Here is a 21,382-nt window from a genome sequence, read left to right as displayed (position 1 = left end):
TCCTGATCTATGTGTGCTTCCAAGAGTGCCATTATGGCTTCCCTCATCTTTTTGTTGTATAGAACAGTTGTGGATGTTGTGATTTTATTGTAGATTAAAGTTTAACAAAGCATTTGGGGAAATATTTTTAGCTTGTGTTATGCTCCATAGGTTTGTCTGGACAAAGTGTTTGTGTGGTTTCTTATCACTGTGCAAACTGAACTTGATTTTGAAAGTTCTTCCAGTCATATGTTTCTAATACCCGTATTCCCTATAGCTCCTGTACATTTGTATTTCATATTGTGGAATTGATATACGTAATTGATTTCTAGTGGATATATATTTGTTTACAATGTTCTCATCACTACAATACCTGAGCAGTGATAACAATCCAAGTTCCAAATTAGTCCATCATGTCCGTTTTGCTTAGAGGTGACTTCCAAGAGCTATATTCGTCCTTTAATGCCCTAGGTAGAGAAAATGACACCCTACCTGTCAGATCCTTATTTGCCCTTCCCCATCTGTTTTTTTTGTCCTTGACCCAGAAGCTGCTCTCCTTCAACCATGACCTAAACTTGTTGAAACTACTGAGTTTTTGTTACAGTTTTCCTCCAGACCTTCAATGGTATACCAATATAAAGAAATGGCATATTCCTTTTTCCCCATTCAAAGAGAACATATCACTTAGGAAGCAGTTTAATGGTATGAGGATGTAAAGCCTTAATAATGTTTCCATTAGCTAAAATTCTTTCTGACCTTTTTGCCTCATAATTTATTGTGATATGTTATTACCATCTGTGTATTCATGGGTGGGGTCCAATGTCAGCTGTCCAGAATGGGAACTGGGTGTGTGAGGGTCTGGTACATGAGAAAAACATGCCTGTAGTTCCTGCTACAGGTGGGATGCCAGGCCAGGCATCGGTACACGGGTACCAGCAGGGATTGACACAGGCTCCTCTATTTAAAGGGAAGAGTGACAAGATAAAGTGATTGAAGAAGGAAAGCTAAAAACACCAGGGTTTTATTGTTTGTTTTTATTGCTGTTGACAGTGAGGGCCTTGATGTAATAGCAGGATGGTGAGTATGGAGAAAAAAAGAAAAAGAGACAGAACTACAAAGGGAGTTATAACCATCAGTATGTGAGGAGCATTTTCCTCAGGAGAGCAGCAAAAATTAAGTTATGAGAGTTCTGCTGCTGCTCTATGGAAGAGGCAAGTGTCTTCTGTGCCTCATATGTTTATTTGTTATCTGTCCCAAGAGCCTGGGTTAACTTTAACTTTAATAAGCTTTTTAACTTTAGTAAGCTTAACATGGGATATCTACCAACATGCAGATGATGCTAGGATGCTGCTGACCTCTTAGTTTTTTGTTATATCTTTAACATCAAGAAGAGACTATTGACTTCCTATATGAGTAATTAAGCCTCCTTGTGCCACTCTGCATATATGAGGGAATTTCTGTTTCTTTCTGAATGGTGCTTCTTCTATCATATATTTGACCTAGCAATGGCAGTTTGCAGGTCTTTTCCTTCTTCTGTAAGGCCTTAGAAAACCTACCATTCCCTGAACTCTCAAATATGAGCCATGTTTGAGAGAGCACTGCTAGAGTGGTTTGCCTGCTTGCTATGGCTTGAGAAACAGGAATTCAAGTCTCTCTCTGTGCTGAAAGCCAAAGACTGTTCCTGGTCAGCAAAGTTGTAAATGTTCATGTGATTATTTCAGCTGGAGAATCAGGGTGGTTGGATACTGTTAAACCTGCACAGGCTTTTGCCTAGTTACCAGGAGCTGTAAAAACTCTTGTATTAGACTTGATGCACCAGGTAAGCTCAACTAGACTCGGGAGACGAGAGGCAGTTCTTGGGGGACTTCTTCAGGCTTGCCTTCTCAAAAGTTGTCAAGCACCTTGTCAAGTTTGTACAGGGCAGATGTATGGAATACAATAGGATGTTTTCATACAAGGTTAGACATATGTTTAACATAGATATAACAAAAAATTGAGTTTATAATATGATGCAGGCACATCAAGCATTTGTAATAAGGCGTGATTTGTAGGAAAAGCAGAATCCATAAGGAATAATTTTGATTAATAAATCTATTGTGAGGTCATTCTGTTTCCATAAAAATTGTGTATAACAGAAGAGTTGAAAAGTGCTGAATAAATTATTCTTTCAAAAGTACATCTAAACATATCTTTCAGAAACATGGCAAACTTTTTCGTGGAGATAAATAATTTTCAATTGCATTTTTCATGCAAAAAACAAGAAAGCAAACTAAAATCTGCAGCAATATCTTTCGGGTTGATAGGTGCTTCCTTCTCACCCCTCATCTCTGTAATAGGATCCAGTCATATCAATCCCATATAAGAGCTTCAGTATGTTTTGACAGAATAATAATAGATGTATATATGTTCACTATTATTTTGTACATCCAGATACACATTTCATACTACATGTTTTAGTTCTTTTTTTTTTTTAATTAACTACACCTTCTTCACAACTGTCTGCTTAAGGTTTTACACCATCAAAATGGAAGTCTCATTTGATTTATTTTCTAAATGAATCTATCCCAGCACAATGCTTCCTAAAGAGAACATGAGTTAATGGAGATAAAATAATTAATATATGTCTGATTGGTTTTGCATATGTTTTTTTTTACTCTAAAATTGGTTAGCTATGAAAAAGATATATAAATAAATGTTACTTCTTTCTCTCTTACGTTTTCCGGACAATTATATTTCAGTACTGAATATGAATTCACATAGGAATTGACAGACTGAGAAACCACTGGGCAAAATTACAAAAATATGAAAAAAAAAATTTCACTTTAGAATTATTACTTGTCATTATTATGGATGTGTGTGGGAGAAGAACTTTACAATAAGCCCCTTCAAGGCCTGTTTTGGAAACTGTAGATAGGGATACCATCGCTAAAAAAACCTTTGCCATTGCTCCATGGCAGCCTGTGGAAGATGCCAGGTCCAGCTCACCCTGACTGGATGCAGAGATCCACTGGGAGCCACCTCTCGTGCTGCGGTTGCCCAGTATTTTAGCATGGCTTATGGCCTGGTGAGCACAGTAAAGCATGTTGATCCAACTCGTCTTCCATGGATCAGAATCAGCCCTGTCATGAGGTCCCACAGAAAGCTACTAGCTACAGCTAGAACAAACCTGTGCATTTAAATTAAATAATTGTGTGGGTTTAGTTAATGGAGAACTCATGTTTGTTTATTCATAAGTACAACATCTGTGTCCAGACTTGTTTGGTTCCTCTTCATTTTTGTCTTTGTTCCTGAATGCATTTACATAATATTGTAGATTGTGATAAGCTTTTTTTCACTCTGTGGATAGCTCATTCATTTCTTTTTCTCTGGTTAGTGACAGATATAGGTGCTTTTAAGTCACTTTTTAAACCAGTTAGCTTCTCCTTTATTCCAAAAAATCAGTTCTCTCTGCTGGTGTTATTATGATATCAGTAGTAAATCCCTTTAGATACTGACTAATCTTCCTGCAGTATCTGACAATAATTTCTTTAACGATCAGGAGGAGACTCAATGCCATATTCCAAATTGTCTGTAACAGCCTCTCCTCAGGTTCTATTATCTGTCATCACTATAGTCATGCCTATAAGTCTTCTATAAGATTATCTTGTTGCTAAGCTATTTTACTCATCTGGACATCATTTGTTTTATGATGCAATATTTGTTCTCATAGCTGAAAAAATAAGTGGATTTCTTTCAGGCTTTCAGGATTAATCCTGTATTTTTTATGTGCGTACTCCTATAGACTTCAGTAAGATTACTTCTTTGAGTAAAGGTTGCAAGATTAGATCTTATATCACATATATATGAGCTTGTCAGAAATGTGTCTACACTTCTGTAACCCTGTTCCGTTTCACTCTCCTGCTCTAATGATTTTTATGATAACATACTTATTTTCCATATTTTCTGTATGATTCAGTATTTAAGTATGCAGGCTTTCAACAAAAAAAAAGAAAAGTAATGTTGTGTTTTTATGGTACTGCTGAAAGTATGATTTGGCTGATGTATATGCATAACTGCAAAAACCTTCTATTCTGAGAGTGCTTGAAGGACATAAAAATAGGAGATATTTTCAATAAAAATGGGATAATTCATTACTAGTCAATTGAAGGATAGAAAAGTAATTAAAAGATCTAGCAGAGCAAAATGTTTCCAATAACTGAACTAAACCTAGAGATAAACATATACTATTACCTAGGTTAATTCTCGGTTAATTAGGCATCAGCAAAACTTCTTTGATCCTTAATGAACAATTGAAAATGATTACATTCTTATTTAAATAGGTAGTGAGGGATTGATTCTTATTGTCAGAAAGGGACACTTTGTATTGGGCAGCCATCTGACATTTTTAAAGACCTCTGTCACTTAGTCTGGAGAAAAAAGAGAGGATTGCTCACTTTTTAGCTGCTAGGTTATCAGATTCTATGTTGTAAATCCTTAGACAAGAAGGCAGGAAGGTCAGGCATTGGTTCTGTTGGAAGTGCAATGAATGAGTTGCAAAGGGGGAAGGAGACAGGGCAGGACCAGGCTCTGGCGTGTAACACAGGCAGCAAAATCCCCATAACTCTTTCCCCTGCTTGAGCAGTTTTGGGTAAGGTGTTGCTTCAATACAGTAGTTCTTTTTCTGAATTTGTGACTTCCTTACCAGCTCAGACTCACTGACTTCTCATGGTTTGGTCAAGCGAAACCACTTTCTTCCTCTTGTTCCATTCCTAGAAGTGTTCTCACGTGATCCATCTTACTGGTGGTTTCTACCTCTAAGGAGGGGAGCAGCAGGCTGCATGGCTGAGCTGTGAGATCAGCATTCAAAGTGGATCTAACTTCTTATCCTTATGGCTTAGAAATACTGTGTCTACCATGCTGGATTTGACTTCACCAGCTTTAAAGCTGCTTTGGTCTGAAGGAGCCCCTCAGACACTCTATTACAGAATACTTCTGGAAGCTGTCAAGCCAAAGCTCTTACTCTGTCTGGGGAATGCACTGGCTAGGAGAGCAGCTCAGCTCTTAGTGCAAGAACACTGATAGCATAGTTTGATCATTGAACTGAAGTAGGAATAGGTGTCTGATGCCTAGGCAATAAGACAAAACCAACAAAAAAAAATTGGGGGACTGAATGTTTGAAACATCTTGAAGAGCAGTGAGGTGGAGGGGGAGAGCCCTGAGGAAGGCTGGTTGGTGGCTGTTCCAGTAGCCTGCTGCGAGTCTTTAAGCAAATGTCACTGAGACATCTTGTGGGGAGAATGCCTTTTTGATTGTCTGTTGGGGAGAATTACCACTTTCAGAGAGCTGCTCTTTCCCAAAGCTTTTTGCAGACAACATTGATCATCTGGGTACTTTCCCTGTTGATAGACAGATGTTTTTTTCTTCTCATAGAAAGAGAGGCTGTGACAAAAGGGTCGGGCACTGACCAAGCACTGCAGGTAGCAAACAGGTGCAGCCATGAAAAAGACTGACAGAGCCATCCTTAAAATAAGCAAATAAAGTAGTGAACTGTGAACTTAACTGATAGTGCTTCTGTTGATTCACTGAGCACTTAATAACCATTAAATCCAGGGGTTTTACGGTATTACGTATGTGCTGTTCTGCTGTTTACATATCAACTATACCTATCTACTATTCCATTTTTACTTACATTAATTAACTGTGCTTTAATTGGATTAGTTAAGTCCACTTATATAATACTTGGAAAGGTAGAACTGGAGAAAAACGTTGAAGCCTGTCAATATAAGGGCTTCAAACCTGCTATGTAATCTGTCCAGAACAGAAGCATAGACTTTTGACTCAGTGTATCTATGAAAAGATCATTGGATATCAATACATATAGGAAAAAATGGCAGATAGAAATAATTACTAAACAGTTACTAGACAGTATCATAAGCTATATGCTAATCTAATGAAATTTCAATGAGATTTATGAGGTAGCTGATGTGATATACAATTCTTGGCCAAATCAATGTATAGTATAACTTTGCAAATGTATTTTCTTTGACTTCAGAATTACACTAGGGATAAATATGGCCCCGCAATTCAAAATCGAATCCATATTATGACATTCAGCCTACAGTCTGATGGAAGAAACAAATCATTCTAGAAAATACATATTTATATATGTATGTATAGATGCACACGCACACTTTTATGAGTGATACCTTTTCAATAGTATGCAGTATCATTTTTTTCCCTGACATAGTCTCTGCTTTCATAATTAAGGTCTTTATCCTGGTCATTAAATTTCTGCTCAGGATGGGAAGATGGGGAGCATTAGTGCATGCTCTCACCTTTTTTTATAGTTTGAAATCCAGAAAAAAATCTTTTTGAACATTTTTAGTGTTTAGGCAATCAGTACCTGTGCTGCCAAGGCTTATTGAAAGCAGCTGGATGGCTGCCTCTATCCTCCCCCTTTCTCGGCGCTGCTGCCAGAACAGGTAGTCAGAAACGGAAAGTAGAGAAATATTTGAGCATCTGTGCTCTCTCTCTCAGGAAAACAGCTGCGGCTTCCATAGGAAGCACTCATTTTTTCCCATCAGCCAAGACTCTGGATACCCTTGGGTCCAGTTTTGGCACAGCAAGCCAAGTAGGATGCAGTTTATGGCTTAAAACTTATGAGAGAAACCGTTCAGGCGGTCCCATCCTTGGCAGAACATTGAGCAAAATTCCCCAGGCTGTAAGCCACATGTGGGCCTCTGACCTTTTATTAGCACACCACGGGAGAGGTTAACAATTGTTGAGACTTCAGTCCTCCCTTTGACATACAAGTACAACAATACCTGGTAGCCTTTCCAAGACAAGCATATTTAGGGCACAGCATCCTTTTTAATCTAGGATTCAACACAGGGGGAAAAAAAAAAAAAACACAAACCAAAAACTTAGGATGAGAAAAGGATCTATTTCTATAAAACTGAAGCCTGAATTGGTATTTTTTACAACATTCTGTTGTAAATGTTAATGATAGTGATTGTTAGTGATTTGTGATTTTTTTTTTTTAAAAAAAAACCAACATAATCATGAGATGGAAAGAAATTCTTACTCCATTTTAGCTCTTCATTTGATCAGTGCCATGAGTTATGGAACTAAGATTGCTCAATAGCTGGAGCAATATAAGAAATGCGTGCAATTATCTGATTTTTAAGGATGTCTGTTGTGTTTATTCAAGTACATAATTGTTGAGATTAAAAAAAAAAAAGTAGGATGCCAGAATTATTGATATGAGGCTTGTCAGAGAAAAAAATCCCAGGAGGCATAGACACGTGCCTATCTAACCATTTACACACCTTTTGCAACTTCCTTACGTAGTAGCTGAATTCAATGCTATACCATCCTTAAAGCTAGCTATTATTTAGTGAAAATGTTAGTTAAATTTTTGTTGTTGTTGTTTTTATTACTCTGAGCAGTAGCTTATCATCTGATACATGTCAGAAGACTGATCTTATTGCCCCTCCTGAGTCTTTCTTTTTTTTTTTTTTTTTTCCCCCTCAAGAATACACAGCAGAATTGCTTCAAGCTTTCCTGCAGGTCAACGTTTCTAAACCTTTTGTCATTCTTGTTGTCTACTTCACGACTATATCTGGCTTATCTATGCTTTAATTAAAGACTTTGTCACCTTTCAGTAGGCTGGATCAATACCTAGGGGCTGCATGAAATGCTTCTGCTGATATCTTCCACATTGATCCTGGCATCTTTTTGTATCAGCATGGTATGGTTGAGACACGTTTTGTTTTTGTGAACTGCTCCAACTCTCCAGTTTTTTTCTGGTGCACTCCTGACTAATGATTGTTCCTCACTACAGATTTGTATATTTGGTTTCTCTTGAGTCTAGTGTCTTTTATTTCTATTAAATTACACATTTTCTTCAGTATCTCCAGATTTTTTTTTTAAACCATTATGAAATCTCCTCCTGTTTTCCAGGAAAAGAAAGATGTTTCATAGTTTTTTTCTATTTTGTAAATGTTACGATATACATGCTTGCTTTTTACTTAATTTTTATTTCCCTCTCATTTTGTGATATAATAGATTCTTCCTTTCTGGATGTTTCCTCTTCCACTCAGTTCTGTACCTTCCATACAGAAGTTTCATTTAGACCATGTTCCCCTAGTTTTCCGAGTAGAAAGTCATGTGAATCACTTCCATTAATGTTATTTCTTCTTTTCTATAAGCTAATTAAATAATACAACTACACTGACTTGACATAATGAGTAGGAATATCAATGATTTAGCCCATTTCAATATATCCGTGGTTAACGTCAATAACAAGGACTTTTACATAACCAAAAGATGGTGAATTTTGGGAATGGGAGTTTTCCCCAGACAAGAATAGAAGCAACAAGCCACAAGAGTTTCTTGAGAGCAGGGAAGAAAGAGAGACACCAATAGCCAGAAGATCTACTTTTCCATGTAAAGGGATGGACAGAGGGCTGGACTGACCTCAGCACATTTTTCCTCTCCTTGGAACTTAAAAACAGTCAAATTTACTGCTTTTGGCCTCAAAAGAGTGTTGGCCGGAAGGATGGGTGTGTTTTGTCTATCTTTAACTTGGACATGTATCTTCTATGGCAAGATTTTTCCTTCACAGTATCAATTAATATTAACCCATTTCCTTTGCTCAGAAGTTAAGGGTTTTGTTTAGTTTTTTTTTGTTTGTTTGTTTGGCTTGGTTTGGTTTGGTTTTTTTTGTTTGGTTTTTTTTTTAATGCTGAGATCAACCTTCTATTTTCTCCATTTTTCAATGAAAGGATCCATTTCTCCTTACAGCATGTTGGCTTTAAGAGCAATCTTAATCTCAAATGACTTTTAGCCTTGATCTTCCTCTGTCCTTCATGAATACTTTTCTGATGTTTATTCACTATGCTGGAAATCCCTTCTGCTTGTCATTCAATTGTTTTATCGCTCTCTACACATTCTTATTCTTTTCTTTCACATTTGCCATTAGTCACAGTAGCCAGCTTTTTCCCATCACTTCTTTTCAACATCTGCAGCAAAGTTTTTCCTGTCAGTGATCTAATGTCTGTGGGTTACAGTTAAAGGCTCGGCTTATTTTTTTTAATGTATTTTTTTTCCCCACACAATGGAAAAATTCCCATTTTGGAGCTTGTAGCTAGTCAACTTTCTCTCAAGAGGATATTTAGTATAGCAGTGAGCAGAGATCTTCCACTTTGCAGCCACCTTTGTCAGAGCTCTCCAGGCTGACAGAGCGCTCTTGGTTCTGCTCACCACCTCGCCAGGGTGCTTACGCACAAGTGCCACGCTCTGAAATGAAACCATCTGTGTAGAAACATAGAATATTTTGCATTTCCTAATGACAGAGAGATTGGACACTGACTTGCCTAATGTTTTTCCTGCAGTGTCAGTATAGTATTGTATCAAAATGACATAAAAATGAAGGGATTGAAGAGATTGAATTATCTCTGCAGATGCTTATTTGATGAATGTTACACAGCTAAGTAACATCCAGTCCAAATTCTGAAATGTTATGTGTAGCAATTTTTCTTCTGCATTCAAACTACAATATTTTTTTTTCTGTAGCTGTAATTTTCCTTTATTTTCAAGCAAGGATGCAGCCATAAAGGAGAGGTCCTCCTGCATGAGCTCCTTTAAATGAATTTGCCCCTTCTTTTAAGTAAAAACTTACTTCAACATAGAATTAAGCAGTATGGTACCTAAAATTTTCTTAAACCCATGACTATATGAAAAGAATACCCTTACTCTCATCCCAGAAATATGCATGTCCAGTCTTTCTCACATAGAGTGTTGCATTTAAAAGCCTTCAATTCTTTATGCCTAAGAGAACAATTTAAATTTGATTAAATATGAAGTCTCTGCAGTAAACTATTGATTAAACTGAAGTGAGCTTCATATTTCCTGAATATTTCCTGTACTCTTTACATATAATTTAAATAATATATTTTAAAGTTAAATAGTTCTTTGCAGATGTTGGTTTTACCCTCCAACTTGTGTTTGAGCTATAAGTGATGCAGTGGGGTGTATGTAATTATGCTACAGCTGCTGACAGGCATAAAAGTAAATGAGATGCTTCATCTCAATGGGTACATTTCCTGTTTAAATGTTTAAGAAAATAAACTCAACAGCTTTAGCCAAACTGAGACAGGACTATCTCAAATATGTTGTTTCTGCAACAAACAGCTATTAATAACTCTTTCAATCTCATTTGACCAGTTAGCCTGCAGCAGATTAAACTGGTATGTTTACAGATTGAGTAAGTTTTGTCATCTTAACTTTTATGAAATCTTTATTTTAAATTGTTTGTTTAAAATATAACAATTGAGAACATTTCCCTGGCTATTGTTTCTCAAATTTGAGAGAAAATGGAGGCTGAAAAATTGCAGAATATTTAAAATTAAAAAGTGACATTCAGAATTAAGGTCTTCTAAAACTGTTGATCTTTGAACTTGTTTTTCAGTTCTGTATTGTCAAAAATGAAATGAAAGAACAATAAAAAAATTCTAAAATATTGCTATGCCTTAGAATGTGTAACAAAGTGTACCTTTTATCTGCAGATTTTATGAAATTTTTAAGCTCAGATAACGATTGACAATTTACAATTACTAAATATTTTTAATGTATTTGCAAAACAATGAAACAATTCAGTCCAGAAGGTATTTTTAAATGTTTGTTGAATAATTAAGAATATTTTTTTGTTTAACAGAGTTTTACTTCGGAGACAATTTGAAATGGCTAACCAGTTTAGAATTATCTAGGAATTTATAGATAGATTTAGATAACTTATTGTGGAAAGTATTCGCAGATGTTTCAGTAAAAGGTTTTAAAACAAATTTCATACTGAAGAGTTGCAGAGAGTTTATATATATATATTAATGAGTATAATGTTGATACCATCTCCAGCTTGCATTAGCTCATCGCAAGGTGAAGATTTAGTAATTATTAACATGCTTTGGAATTCCTGCTCACATGACTGACAGCAAAGCTTCCAACTTTAGTGGGGTTTTTTTGTCTTTTGGGGAATGAGGTAAAACCTTCCTAATCCTAGTGCTTAGGTTGTGGATTATTCTGTGACCCGAGAGAGAAGGAATTTCATAGGTAACAGGACAGGATACATATATCTACACAAGTGATTTGAGGGGCAGTGGGCTGATTTCTTCTGAGTGAAGTATGTGATGCAAGATACCATCCTGGATGCACGTAAGCCATTTTAGGTCTAAATATAACTGCAGTGGCACTGCCTGTGTAAAAATCCCCATGTGTTTAGCTGAGGGATGTGACTTACTAGCTTGTATGCAGTGCCAGGAAAGTCAGACTCAACGTGGTGCTGTGCTGAGAGAGATTTAGCAGCTTATGTCCTTGCTAGCTCAGGCATCTCTGCAGTGCACTTGATTTCATACTGGGGATGTGCCCAGCTGTGAAAGCAACAGAGGAATATATATCCTTTCTCCAGATCTTTCTTTGTCTTTCCTGGATAGGTAATATAAGCCTTTCAAGGTATGGGGGCTTTTGCAGCCTATGTTTTCATGCATTATCTAGCTTTCGAGTCTCAGACCACATTTTAATAAAAGAAGGAATGTTTAAAACATTTAACAGAATAGGAAGGAGATGTATACATCACTTCCCTATTATTTTCTCATTATCTGTTAATAATGAAGTATAAAACTAATGAGGTATATCATAGTAGCAAGAAACCAGTCTGTGAGTGAACTATCAATATGCTTTGTGGGAGTTGAAGATGCTTGGCTTAATCCTGTGTGTGCCAACAGTCTCTTAATACACACTTTGTTCTATGTCAGGGACATGCTGAATCTGTGAGATATGTTCTATGCCAATAGTCTGAATGTGTGTCATGAACCCTTATGGGGAACTTCCAGACATCCTGCTACTTTCACAGAAATCTTGGACAAATACTGTGAACCCACTACTATTGTAGTTATCCCTGTTCCCATCTATCCACATTTCCGTCACCAAAAAAAAAAAAAAACAAAACACCAACAACCCAAAACAAAACAGTTTCTCACTTCCCTCTCCATATATTTCCAAGTATATAGAAGGCATCACACAGGGAAAGAACCTTCTTGTTTCTTGGTTTCCCTTTCCAGGTATTGTTATTGCAACTTTTTTGGTAGTGCAGTCTTCTTGATCTGTGCACTGTACAAGATCAGTGACTTCTGGATCTGCTGTTAATGCTGTGACATTTCTTTACTTGTCTCAGATTGCTTATCTCAAAACATTGGACTGAGAATGAAGATCCGTGTATTTATTACCCAAATCCTGTCTTCCAGAAATACTGAACCTCTTTCTGCCATTCTGAGATACATATATCTTCTGTCTCCTGTGTAATTTAGCACCTGAAAGAGTCCTACGTAGAGAAGTGGGAAAACAGTGAAGGTATTAGTGAAAACTGCAGCATTTAGGTACTTGTGAAATCGGGAGTAGGTTATTCAAGTATTATGTTCTTAATATTAACATTTTTATTAACAGTTACATCAGTTCATGATCTCCATCTTTACTAGAAAAGGACAATGACATTACCCAGACACGGCCTTCTCAAATAAAGTCTAAAAATTACCATTAATAAATAATAACATTATCATTAATATTGATGTTATTAAATTATTTCTGGTGCCTTTGAAGAAGCCGTGTCCAGATTTGTAGATAAAGAATGTAAAAAAAGAACTTTAATCATGTTTGATTTGTGGTATCAGTTAAACAGTTCTCAGCAGCACATTGAGATGGCTCATTGCTTGTCATGTTTGCCACTACCCGGCCCACTTTAAGATGTGAACAGCCAACCTTGTGAGGTACGTGGATGTGCTGATCTTCCTGAGCCCTCTCCAGGGCTACAAATACATTACATTACAGTACAGAGATGTTCAGAGAATTCAGCAGCAGAAGTACGCCTGTTCATATGGTGTTGTACCCTAGATGTAGCCAATTTGTTGCACAGTTGCATACTGTCTCTGTGGCAAAATTTGAACTGAACAGGTCTGGGTAGAATCTGAGAAATTTCAGAGAGTCATTGAATGATGCAGGTTGGAAGGGATCTGAGGTCTTGTGGTTCAAGGCTCTTCCTCTTCCTTAACACAGGGCTATCTGGACATTTGTCTACATTTCTAGACCAATGTCTAAAGCCTTCTAATTATATCCAGATGAAATCTGCAAGAGAAAAGACACTATGTCTAGGCAACTTGGATATACAAACCCTTTACAAAAGACGAGAAAATGGCAGAAAATAGCATTAGTGATCAACAACAAAGCTAGTGATGCAGAAGTGGGTGCCTGAATTTAGCTAATGATTTTAAAGTAGTTTACAGCCTAATAAACTTCGATCACTCCAGTGGGGATTTCATGTGAAGAGCAGACTCAGTCCTGCAGTCAATCCATTAGTTAAGCTACCTTCGGTCTTATGAAGAATGCTATTTACATTTCTGTAGGCGTATTCAGGGACAGAATACGGGCTCTGTGGAAACAGAAGGACTGTATGAAAGGAGGTAATGTAAATATTTGGAAGAGGACTGTCCTCTTCTAGCAGTCTAAAGCATAGTCAATAAATAATCTGTAGTTACTTGAACAGGTAAATATAACAAGTGCTTATATTAAGGTGACAAAAAGTTTTCATTTGACTTTGCTGGCTATATGGTTAGAAATTCTGCTTTTAGGCCTAGCTGTTCCATGTATGACCACTGTTCACAGCAATTTTGTATTTGAAGAAAGAAATTAAACTATTATTCTTATGTAGTATTGTTTGTGGGGGAACTTTCTCTGTGTAAAAACAGGAAAAAACTCTTTATTATTTAATACTATATTTTAAATTAAAAACCAGATGGATTAGGAAACGGTATGTAAATATTTTTGTCAAGGGACAAATATTAGTTGGTTTGGACAATACAAGCAGGAATGGAAATTTTTGTGACAATAATTTAGAAACTGCAAAGGAAAAACAAACGAACAAACAAAAAAAACCCACAAAGCCAAAGCCAAAACCCAACCTGTTATGGTGGGGGAGAATTGAACGAAAAATGCAAAAATATCTGTCCATAGGATTCAGGAAATATGTTTTCCCAAGGGTATTAGAAAAATACCGGTCAATTATAGTTCAGGTTGCTTGGTGGAATATTCTGCTGCAGCTTCCTGCTGTCTACACCATTGTCTGCTTAGACTTCTGGCACGTATCGTCTAGGCTTTCCATTGCTGACATCACCTGATTGCAGCATTCATTCTAGTGGGTCAAGCCTTGTAACTCCAAAATATGTAGCAGCAATCAAAAGAAACTGAACTCCAACCTACACAGCAAGTTTCTGCTTGGTAGCCCCATAGAGCTGGCTCTGCTCAGGATGGGTCAGCATTACAGCAGTACAGCCAGCCAGAATAGCTGTCACATGTGGGAGAATGTGGCCCCTTAATTTTTTTCCCTGATGTTTGGGTTTTTCCTTAAACCCTGTCCCCCACAACCTTGCAGCATTATTGTTTCATGAATGCATTATTTCCATTGAGTACTGGCAATCCTGACACTGATAGGCAGTGAATCAATACCTTTATAGACTCATGAAGCCAAACTAGTTCTGCAGATCCACAATGTGCGGTATGTGGTTTTTCATTCTGGATGTAATAACTGCAATTTGAAATACGCCCCCACAAGCATTGATTGGATGCTTTAAGAAATTCACAACAAAGGATTTCATTAAGAAAGAAGAAACTGCATCATTCCATTTTAAAAAGAAAAATTCACCTGAGATGTTTTTTTCATTTTTGGGCTATAATAGCAATAGCCACCTTTAGCTGAGGACATTTCCTGGGGCTTAATGGCCCATGGCTGTGCTTCTTCAGGTGATCATCATCTCCCAGCAGTCATTAATCCCCTACAAATGCCCTGCACCTCAGTCATTAAATGTGCTTAAACATGCTGCTTCTGAAAATGAAATACTTCTATATTTAATGCATCTTCCAGGAATAGGAGTGCTCTTTCTGAGGTGAGGAATGAAAGGAGTTTAGTAACGTGTCAGAAAAGTACTAATTATGACAAGTGGATCAGATCTGGAGATAGCATGACAAAGAATTTTTCTGCAGTAAGAGCCTGTTATATGTAAGCGTCATTTTTGGTATGTCACGATTCATAGTCATCCAGTTACATAACCATACCAGTCATACCAGTTACAAGTGGTGTCCCCCAGGGGTCGGTACTTGGGCCCATCTTGTTCAATATCTTTATTGATGACCTAGACGAGGGGATTGAGTGTACCCTCAGTAAGTTTGCAGATGACACCAAGTTGGGTGGCGGTGTTGATCTGCCTGAGGGTAGGGAGGCCCTTCAGAGGGATCTGGATAGGCTGGATCACTGGGCTGAGCTGAATGGCATGAGGTTCAACAAGGCCAAGTTTCGGGTCCTGCACTTTGGCCACAATAACCCCATGCAGCGCTATAGGCTCGGAGCTGAGTGGCTGGAGGACTGTGAAGAGGAAAGGGACCTGGGGGTGTTGGTTGATGCTCAGCTGAACATGAGCCGACAGTGTGCCCAGGTGGCCAAGAGGGCCAACGGCATCCTGGCCTGCATTAGAAATAGTGTGGCCAGCAGGAGCAGGGAGGTAATCATCCCCCTGTATTCGGCACTGGTGAGGCCGCACCTTGAGTATTGTGTTCAGTTTTGGGCCCCTCACTACAAGAAAGACATTGAAGCCCTGGAACGTGTCCAGAGAAGGGCAACAAAGCTGGTGAGGGGTCTGGAGCACAAGTCTTATGAGGAGCGGCTGAGAGAGTTGGGATTGTTTAGTCTGGAGAAGAGGAGGCTCAGGGGAGACCTCATTGCACTCTATAGCTTCCTGAAGGCAGGTTGTGATGAACAGGGGTTTGGCCTCTTCTTCCAGGCAACAAGCAGGACCCGAGGAAATGGCCACAAGTTGTACCAGAGGAGGTTTAGATTGGACTTGAGGAAAAACTTTTTCTCTCAAAGAGTGGTAAGGCACTGGAACGGCTTGCCCAGGGAGGTGGTGGAGTCTCCGTCCCTGGCAGTGTTCAAGAGGCGGCTTGATGAGAAGCTACAGGATATGGTTTAGTAGCTGTGGCAGCAATGGTAGTGGGAAGACGGTTGGACTAGATGATCTTATAGGTCCCATCCAACCATGTGATTCTATGATTCTATGATTCTATAACAGCCAAATCAGAAATACAGATAGTTATTTGTAGGTGTTTTTTGTCTACAGGGCATCTCAGCATAGAAATAAAGCATCTCACAAAACACGGAAACTATGTGCCTGCAGCACTGCTAAAAAAGTCTTTCCATTCCATAGCTGCATAATAGAGCTATGCAGTTTTACAACGTGTTTGTCATAATGCAAGGAAAAAAAAAAAAAGGTAAATCTTTCATACCTAAAGGTCTGAAACTCTTACAAGTAAGTCTTTTGGTGAGAATTTTATGAGTCTTTCTTACAAATGGGACCACAAATACAGCACCAACAGTGTCATCAGAAGTTTTAAACACAGTACACAGCCTGCCCTTGCTCAGGTAGAATTAAAGCCTTCAGTGAAAACAATTGAAGGAAATTTGTCTGGATAGAGGTTGAAGGGGGGGATTGGATTTTTTTTCTTTAATTTGATTGGAATTCTACTTACATTGATACATTGTGTTATTTCCACCTCATGCTGCTAAGTATGTAAAGTATAGATTACATGAAGCCTGCACCTGTCCCAAACAGGTTATGAGCGGGATCAGACCTGATCCCATCACATTCTCTTCAATGAGTGCAAAATAAGTACCTTTTAGGTATTGTGGACATGTATTATTCATATTGGACATTCAGATCTTATGTACTTTGGTGAGTTACTCTGAGTTAACTCTATACTTCAGAGTTACTCTGTAGTTAAATGAGTGTTAGGGCCATGAAGATGATAAGAGGGCTGGAGCACCTCTCCTCTGAGGACAGGCTGAAAGAGTTGGGGCTGTTCAGTCTGGAGGAGAGGAGGCTCCAGGGAGACCTTACAACAGCCTTCCAGTACCTAAAGGGGGCCTACAAGAAAGATGAGGAGAGACTTTTCAGTAGGGCCTGTTGTGACAGGACTAGGGGTAATGGTTTTAAAATAGAAGGAGGTAGATTTAGATTAGATATTAGGAAAAATTTTTTTACAATGAGGGTGGTAGAACACTGGAACAGGTTGCCCAGAGAGGTGGTTGATGACACATCCCTGGAAACGTTCAAGGCCAAGTTGGATGAGGCTCTGAGCAACCTGATCTGGTTAGGGATGTCCCTGCTCCTTGCAGGGGGGTTAGACTAGATGACCTTTAGAGGTCCCTTTCAACCCTAACCATTCTATGATTCTACGTTATTAAATGTTGAATGTTAAATGAAGTTAATGTTGAAATTTGAGTTCTCCTAGCTGGTACCTTTTGATTGTTGATTAAGCTGAAAAAAAGAACTATTTTAACCTGACCACAAAATTCCTTTTCTTTTCAATTTTCTCTGTCCCTTCAAACAGACAAAAAATCACTTGAACAAAATATCTTTCAGTATAAATGGAATGTTTTGTTTAACTCAGTAAAATTTTCACTTCAGTGAATAATTGCCTTAATTTTGCAATTTTTTTTAAGTTAGAGAAATTTTTCTACCTGAAAGGCAAAGGTTTCTTTCAGAAAACTTAAAATACAAAATTTCACATATATACATGTGCACACCCTTTTTATTTATCCTGCTCTCTTTCTTGCTTTTTGGACAAAGCTATTACCTGAATTAGACTTTACCCTGCAAGTATTTGTAGTCATCCCAAAGCAGTTTTCAGCAAATAAACTAATGAAAAAAAAATTATTAGATCTCTTATTAAAATTCATCGACTGAAAAAAAAAAAATGTTGCACAGAGCCAAGGACAAGATAGTATTACATCTTTAGGTTGTTTCCAATCTAGTTTATATCTCATAATAAATAGCAGGTTGGGGAATAAATACTTCTGTGTTGTACTGCAGCTAGACCACTTCTTTTGCCATAGATTCTGTTTAAGGCTACTTTGTGTATTTGTACCCTGCCATGCAACTTACAGTGTCAGCATTCTTCAGACCATTTGCCAAAAAAAAAGAAATAGTTAACATTTTTGCACCTACCTTCTGTCACAGCTGGTGTTATTATTGTCCTGTCTTGCTATATATGACTCTGAGTACTCCAAATCCAAATTCAGTTACAGGGTAGGGAAGGTCATGCAGACTTTGCCAGTTATCTTGTTTTGGTACCATTGAGAAAGAACAAATTCAGATAGGAATGTACATGGTAAAGAGTAATAGAAAAGAGAAAGCATACATTCCTAAAGTTAATTTATCAGTATGCCTAGAATTCTTGTATAATTTTTCTATTCGAGAGCTCTGTGTTTTTGCTCATTCATTATATTTACAGACCAGTATAATTTTAAAAAACTTATATAATATTTGTCATTTTAAATTCTGTGTTGTAGGTCTTGTTTTCCCTCTGTGCTGCATTCTGGGGAATCCATATTATGAAGCGGATCACTTCATCCAAAGATAAACATCACTGAAAGAGCAGATCTAACATCACTTTAATTACGGATACACCACTGTGGAATAACCTTCTAAGTTCCTTGGAATTAATCACCCATGAATCTTACTGAATCACAGTCATTTCACTTATGATAGGAGAGATTTGTGATTTCGTATGAAGGTTTGAAAGATTCATTAGGATGTGTATTCATTTTTATTTGATATTTAATTTCCCCTTAATTTAAATAAAATGTTCATTCACAACGTATATTTTTGCATTCAAGGGATTACAAAGTCTTTGAAATGATGTAAAACTAGCTGTAGTTTGCAGTGATTTTGTTAGTGGTCATATGTATTTTTCACAATAGGAATAATTAAAATCATATTTGTTGTAACCTGCTGCAAAGTGACTGACTGTCTTCCTATTGAGACTAAACGTAAACATATGTGAATGTCATTTTTCTGTAATGATTGAATTACACTACAATCTGAATGTCATGCCCAATTCGGTGGTCATAACATACAACTACATGAGGATGAGTAATAGAGGCAAGAAAATGATTAAAAACAGCATGATAAAATAACTCGAACTAGTATGAGTTGAAACATCTTCAATAAAATTGGCTGATGTATGTGTTGTATAATGCAGGCTTGCAGTTTAGATTGAATTATTTAAGGAGTACACCTGCGGTTGCCAACTTTAGATACTGATCAAGCCAGCACTTACACATTGGTATCCTGTTGACTAATGGTACTCACGTGACAAAATATTTGCAAGGCTAGGTCCTTAATTTCTGGTAATTTCCTGCCAAGGTGATCTCAGGGGAGATGAACGTCTTGTCTTTCAGGAGCTGTTGGAAATATGGTTTGTACTAAGATAGGAAAATTAAATACAAATGCTAAAGGGAGTCTCCAAACAGCAGGACTGGCAAAAATACTGGAGCTAGGTTGTTTTTCTTTCCTCATGCTCTTCCAACTTTTTATTTGGCTCCAAGACTTTTAGAAGTGCTTAAAGTCAAGTAGCTAAAAAATGTACGCTGTCTTGCATGCTTCAAACTAGTAATAATACCTGAATTTAAAAATGGGTATAAGTTTGGGTTGGGTTTTTTTCCCATTCCATTTTCCTTTAAGATGTTAATGACATGGTAACAGGCATCTCAGATTTAGACAGCCAGCCTAATTTTAATTAACCTGTATTTTCAGTCTAGCTGTAACAGATGCCACTGTCTACATAACTGGATACTTCCAATAAATTGTCAGAAACACAATAATGTTATTTAAGTAAAATTGATCCAATGTCTAGTGATAGTATCAGCTTAATTGTATATACAGTTTTACTTTAAAGCTCAAGTTTTAAATTACTCCGTTTGTGTATCAAATGCCTTGTGCCTTTTGCTTTAGATTATGCTCAAAAACTTTGAAATATTTGACTGAGAAAGGAGATGTTAGTTTGACTAGGGGTACTAATACCTGGAGCACAAATTAGGGATAATACTTTCCTAAACTGAAAGGATGTTTAAATAGAGGACTTACTTGTTCATCACCTTCACTTTACATAATGAGAAGATTAAAAAAATGTCCCATGAAAAAACTAGAAGAAATTATATTTTAAATATTGTTGAGAAGTTTAATACCAACTTCTATTCAGAAGACGGTAAGCTTCTAATGTCTTTTTAAGAAATGAATAAATACAATTATATACCTCTGAGCTCAAGAGTGGAAACACAGGTGCAACAGCCAGGAGCTTTCTCTGGTACTACCAGTTCTGACCAAAACTTGCCATCTCTTTGCCTGAATTTCCCCACCTGTGGAATGGGAATGATGGCAATACTGATGATGTCTCTCACCGTAGTCAAAGTATTGTATTTACAGTCTTTTTCTTACCAAGCTATTATAGGTTATATTATGACAGAATCTATTTCCAGAAGTACAATACAATCTACAAACTTCTTATATGACCCCATAAGTTTGTGTACCTATACTTTCAAAATTTGTAATAATGACATCGACCTCACAGGAATATTTTGAGGTCAGTTTAATGTAACAGAGCAAAGAATCATATTGTAAGTCAGTTTCGTTATCAAAAGAAATCCTTCAAAAAGACAGGAACAGGCTGAAGATTTAATATTTTCTTCATTTTAAAAACTGCAGTCTTGGAAGGACAATGATGAAGACCTGAATTAAATTAATTTCAAAGATATCCTAATTAATACCATTTATTTACATGAAGTAATGAAAGGAATGTGATTTCAAAAAATAAATTCAGATTAAGATGTAAATATTCTACATAAATCACCAGTTTCTCCTTCTAGTCACTGTCACTTGCCTACAAATGAGCTAAAAAACATAGACAAACTAATGACAAATATAAAAGGCCCAGTAGTTTAACTACGATCTTATCTGAAAGAAAGCAGTTGTACTCATGATGTCAGTTCTAATAAATGAAATATGAAAAAACCAGGCACAAAGTATAATCCAAATATACTCCTGCCACAGCCTACTCTCTCAGAGATCCTGAACTCTGCAGAAACCTTACTTTCCTACCCTGAAAGTGTCTAATTTCTCAGCTTGATGGGAATCTGGAAATGAAACATTCCTCAGTTTCGATTTGACAGCCCCAATTTGGCCAAATGAGGGCGGAGCTTTACCACTGGGGACATCTAACATGTCTAACAGAACTGCATCTCTTATAAAAAGTGGCTGATGAAGGCAACCTAGTCAGTAAAGCAGAGGACAAATAATTTTCCTCTTTTCCAAGAGTTTTTAAATCCCAGTTTCCTACTTCCAAGGACTTGCCATTGTCTATAGGTTGTTTGAAGGCAAGGTGCAGGAGAGAAACAGCGTTCTTCCCATCACATGCTGAGCAACACAGATTCTTAGAAAGACTGCTCTTAGAATGACAATTCTATGACCCCATTCTCTGGCTGAAGGCTTGA

At 37.3% G+C, this 21,382-nt stretch overlaps 1 protein-coding gene across 1 annotated transcript in view; it reads left to right on the top strand.

The window, feature by feature from the left end:
- The window catches only part of AGMO (alkylglycerol monooxygenase), a 188,475-nt gene extending 169,761 nt beyond the window's left edge, over positions 1–18,714 (top strand). Inside the window, exon 13 of the mRNA XM_086741669.1 lies at positions 18,404–18,714. Coding sequence (XP_086597795.1) covers positions 18,404–18,484 — 81 coding nt within the window. The 3' untranslated portion in view covers positions 18,485–18,714. The remainder of the gene's footprint in view (positions 1–18,403) is intronic.
- The last annotated feature ends 2,668 nt before the right edge of the window (positions 18,715–21,382 follow it).

The sequence above is a fragment of the Chlamydotis macqueenii genome, chromosome 2 (assembly GCF_036417535.1).
Source record: "Chlamydotis macqueenii isolate bChlMac1 chromosome 2, bChlMac1.mat, whole genome shotgun sequence".
Taxonomy (NCBI): domain Eukaryota; kingdom Metazoa; phylum Chordata; class Aves; order Otidiformes; family Otididae; genus Chlamydotis; species Chlamydotis macqueenii.
Note: the sequence above shows the minus strand (reverse complement) of the source record. Positions and strands in the feature narration are given on the sequence as shown.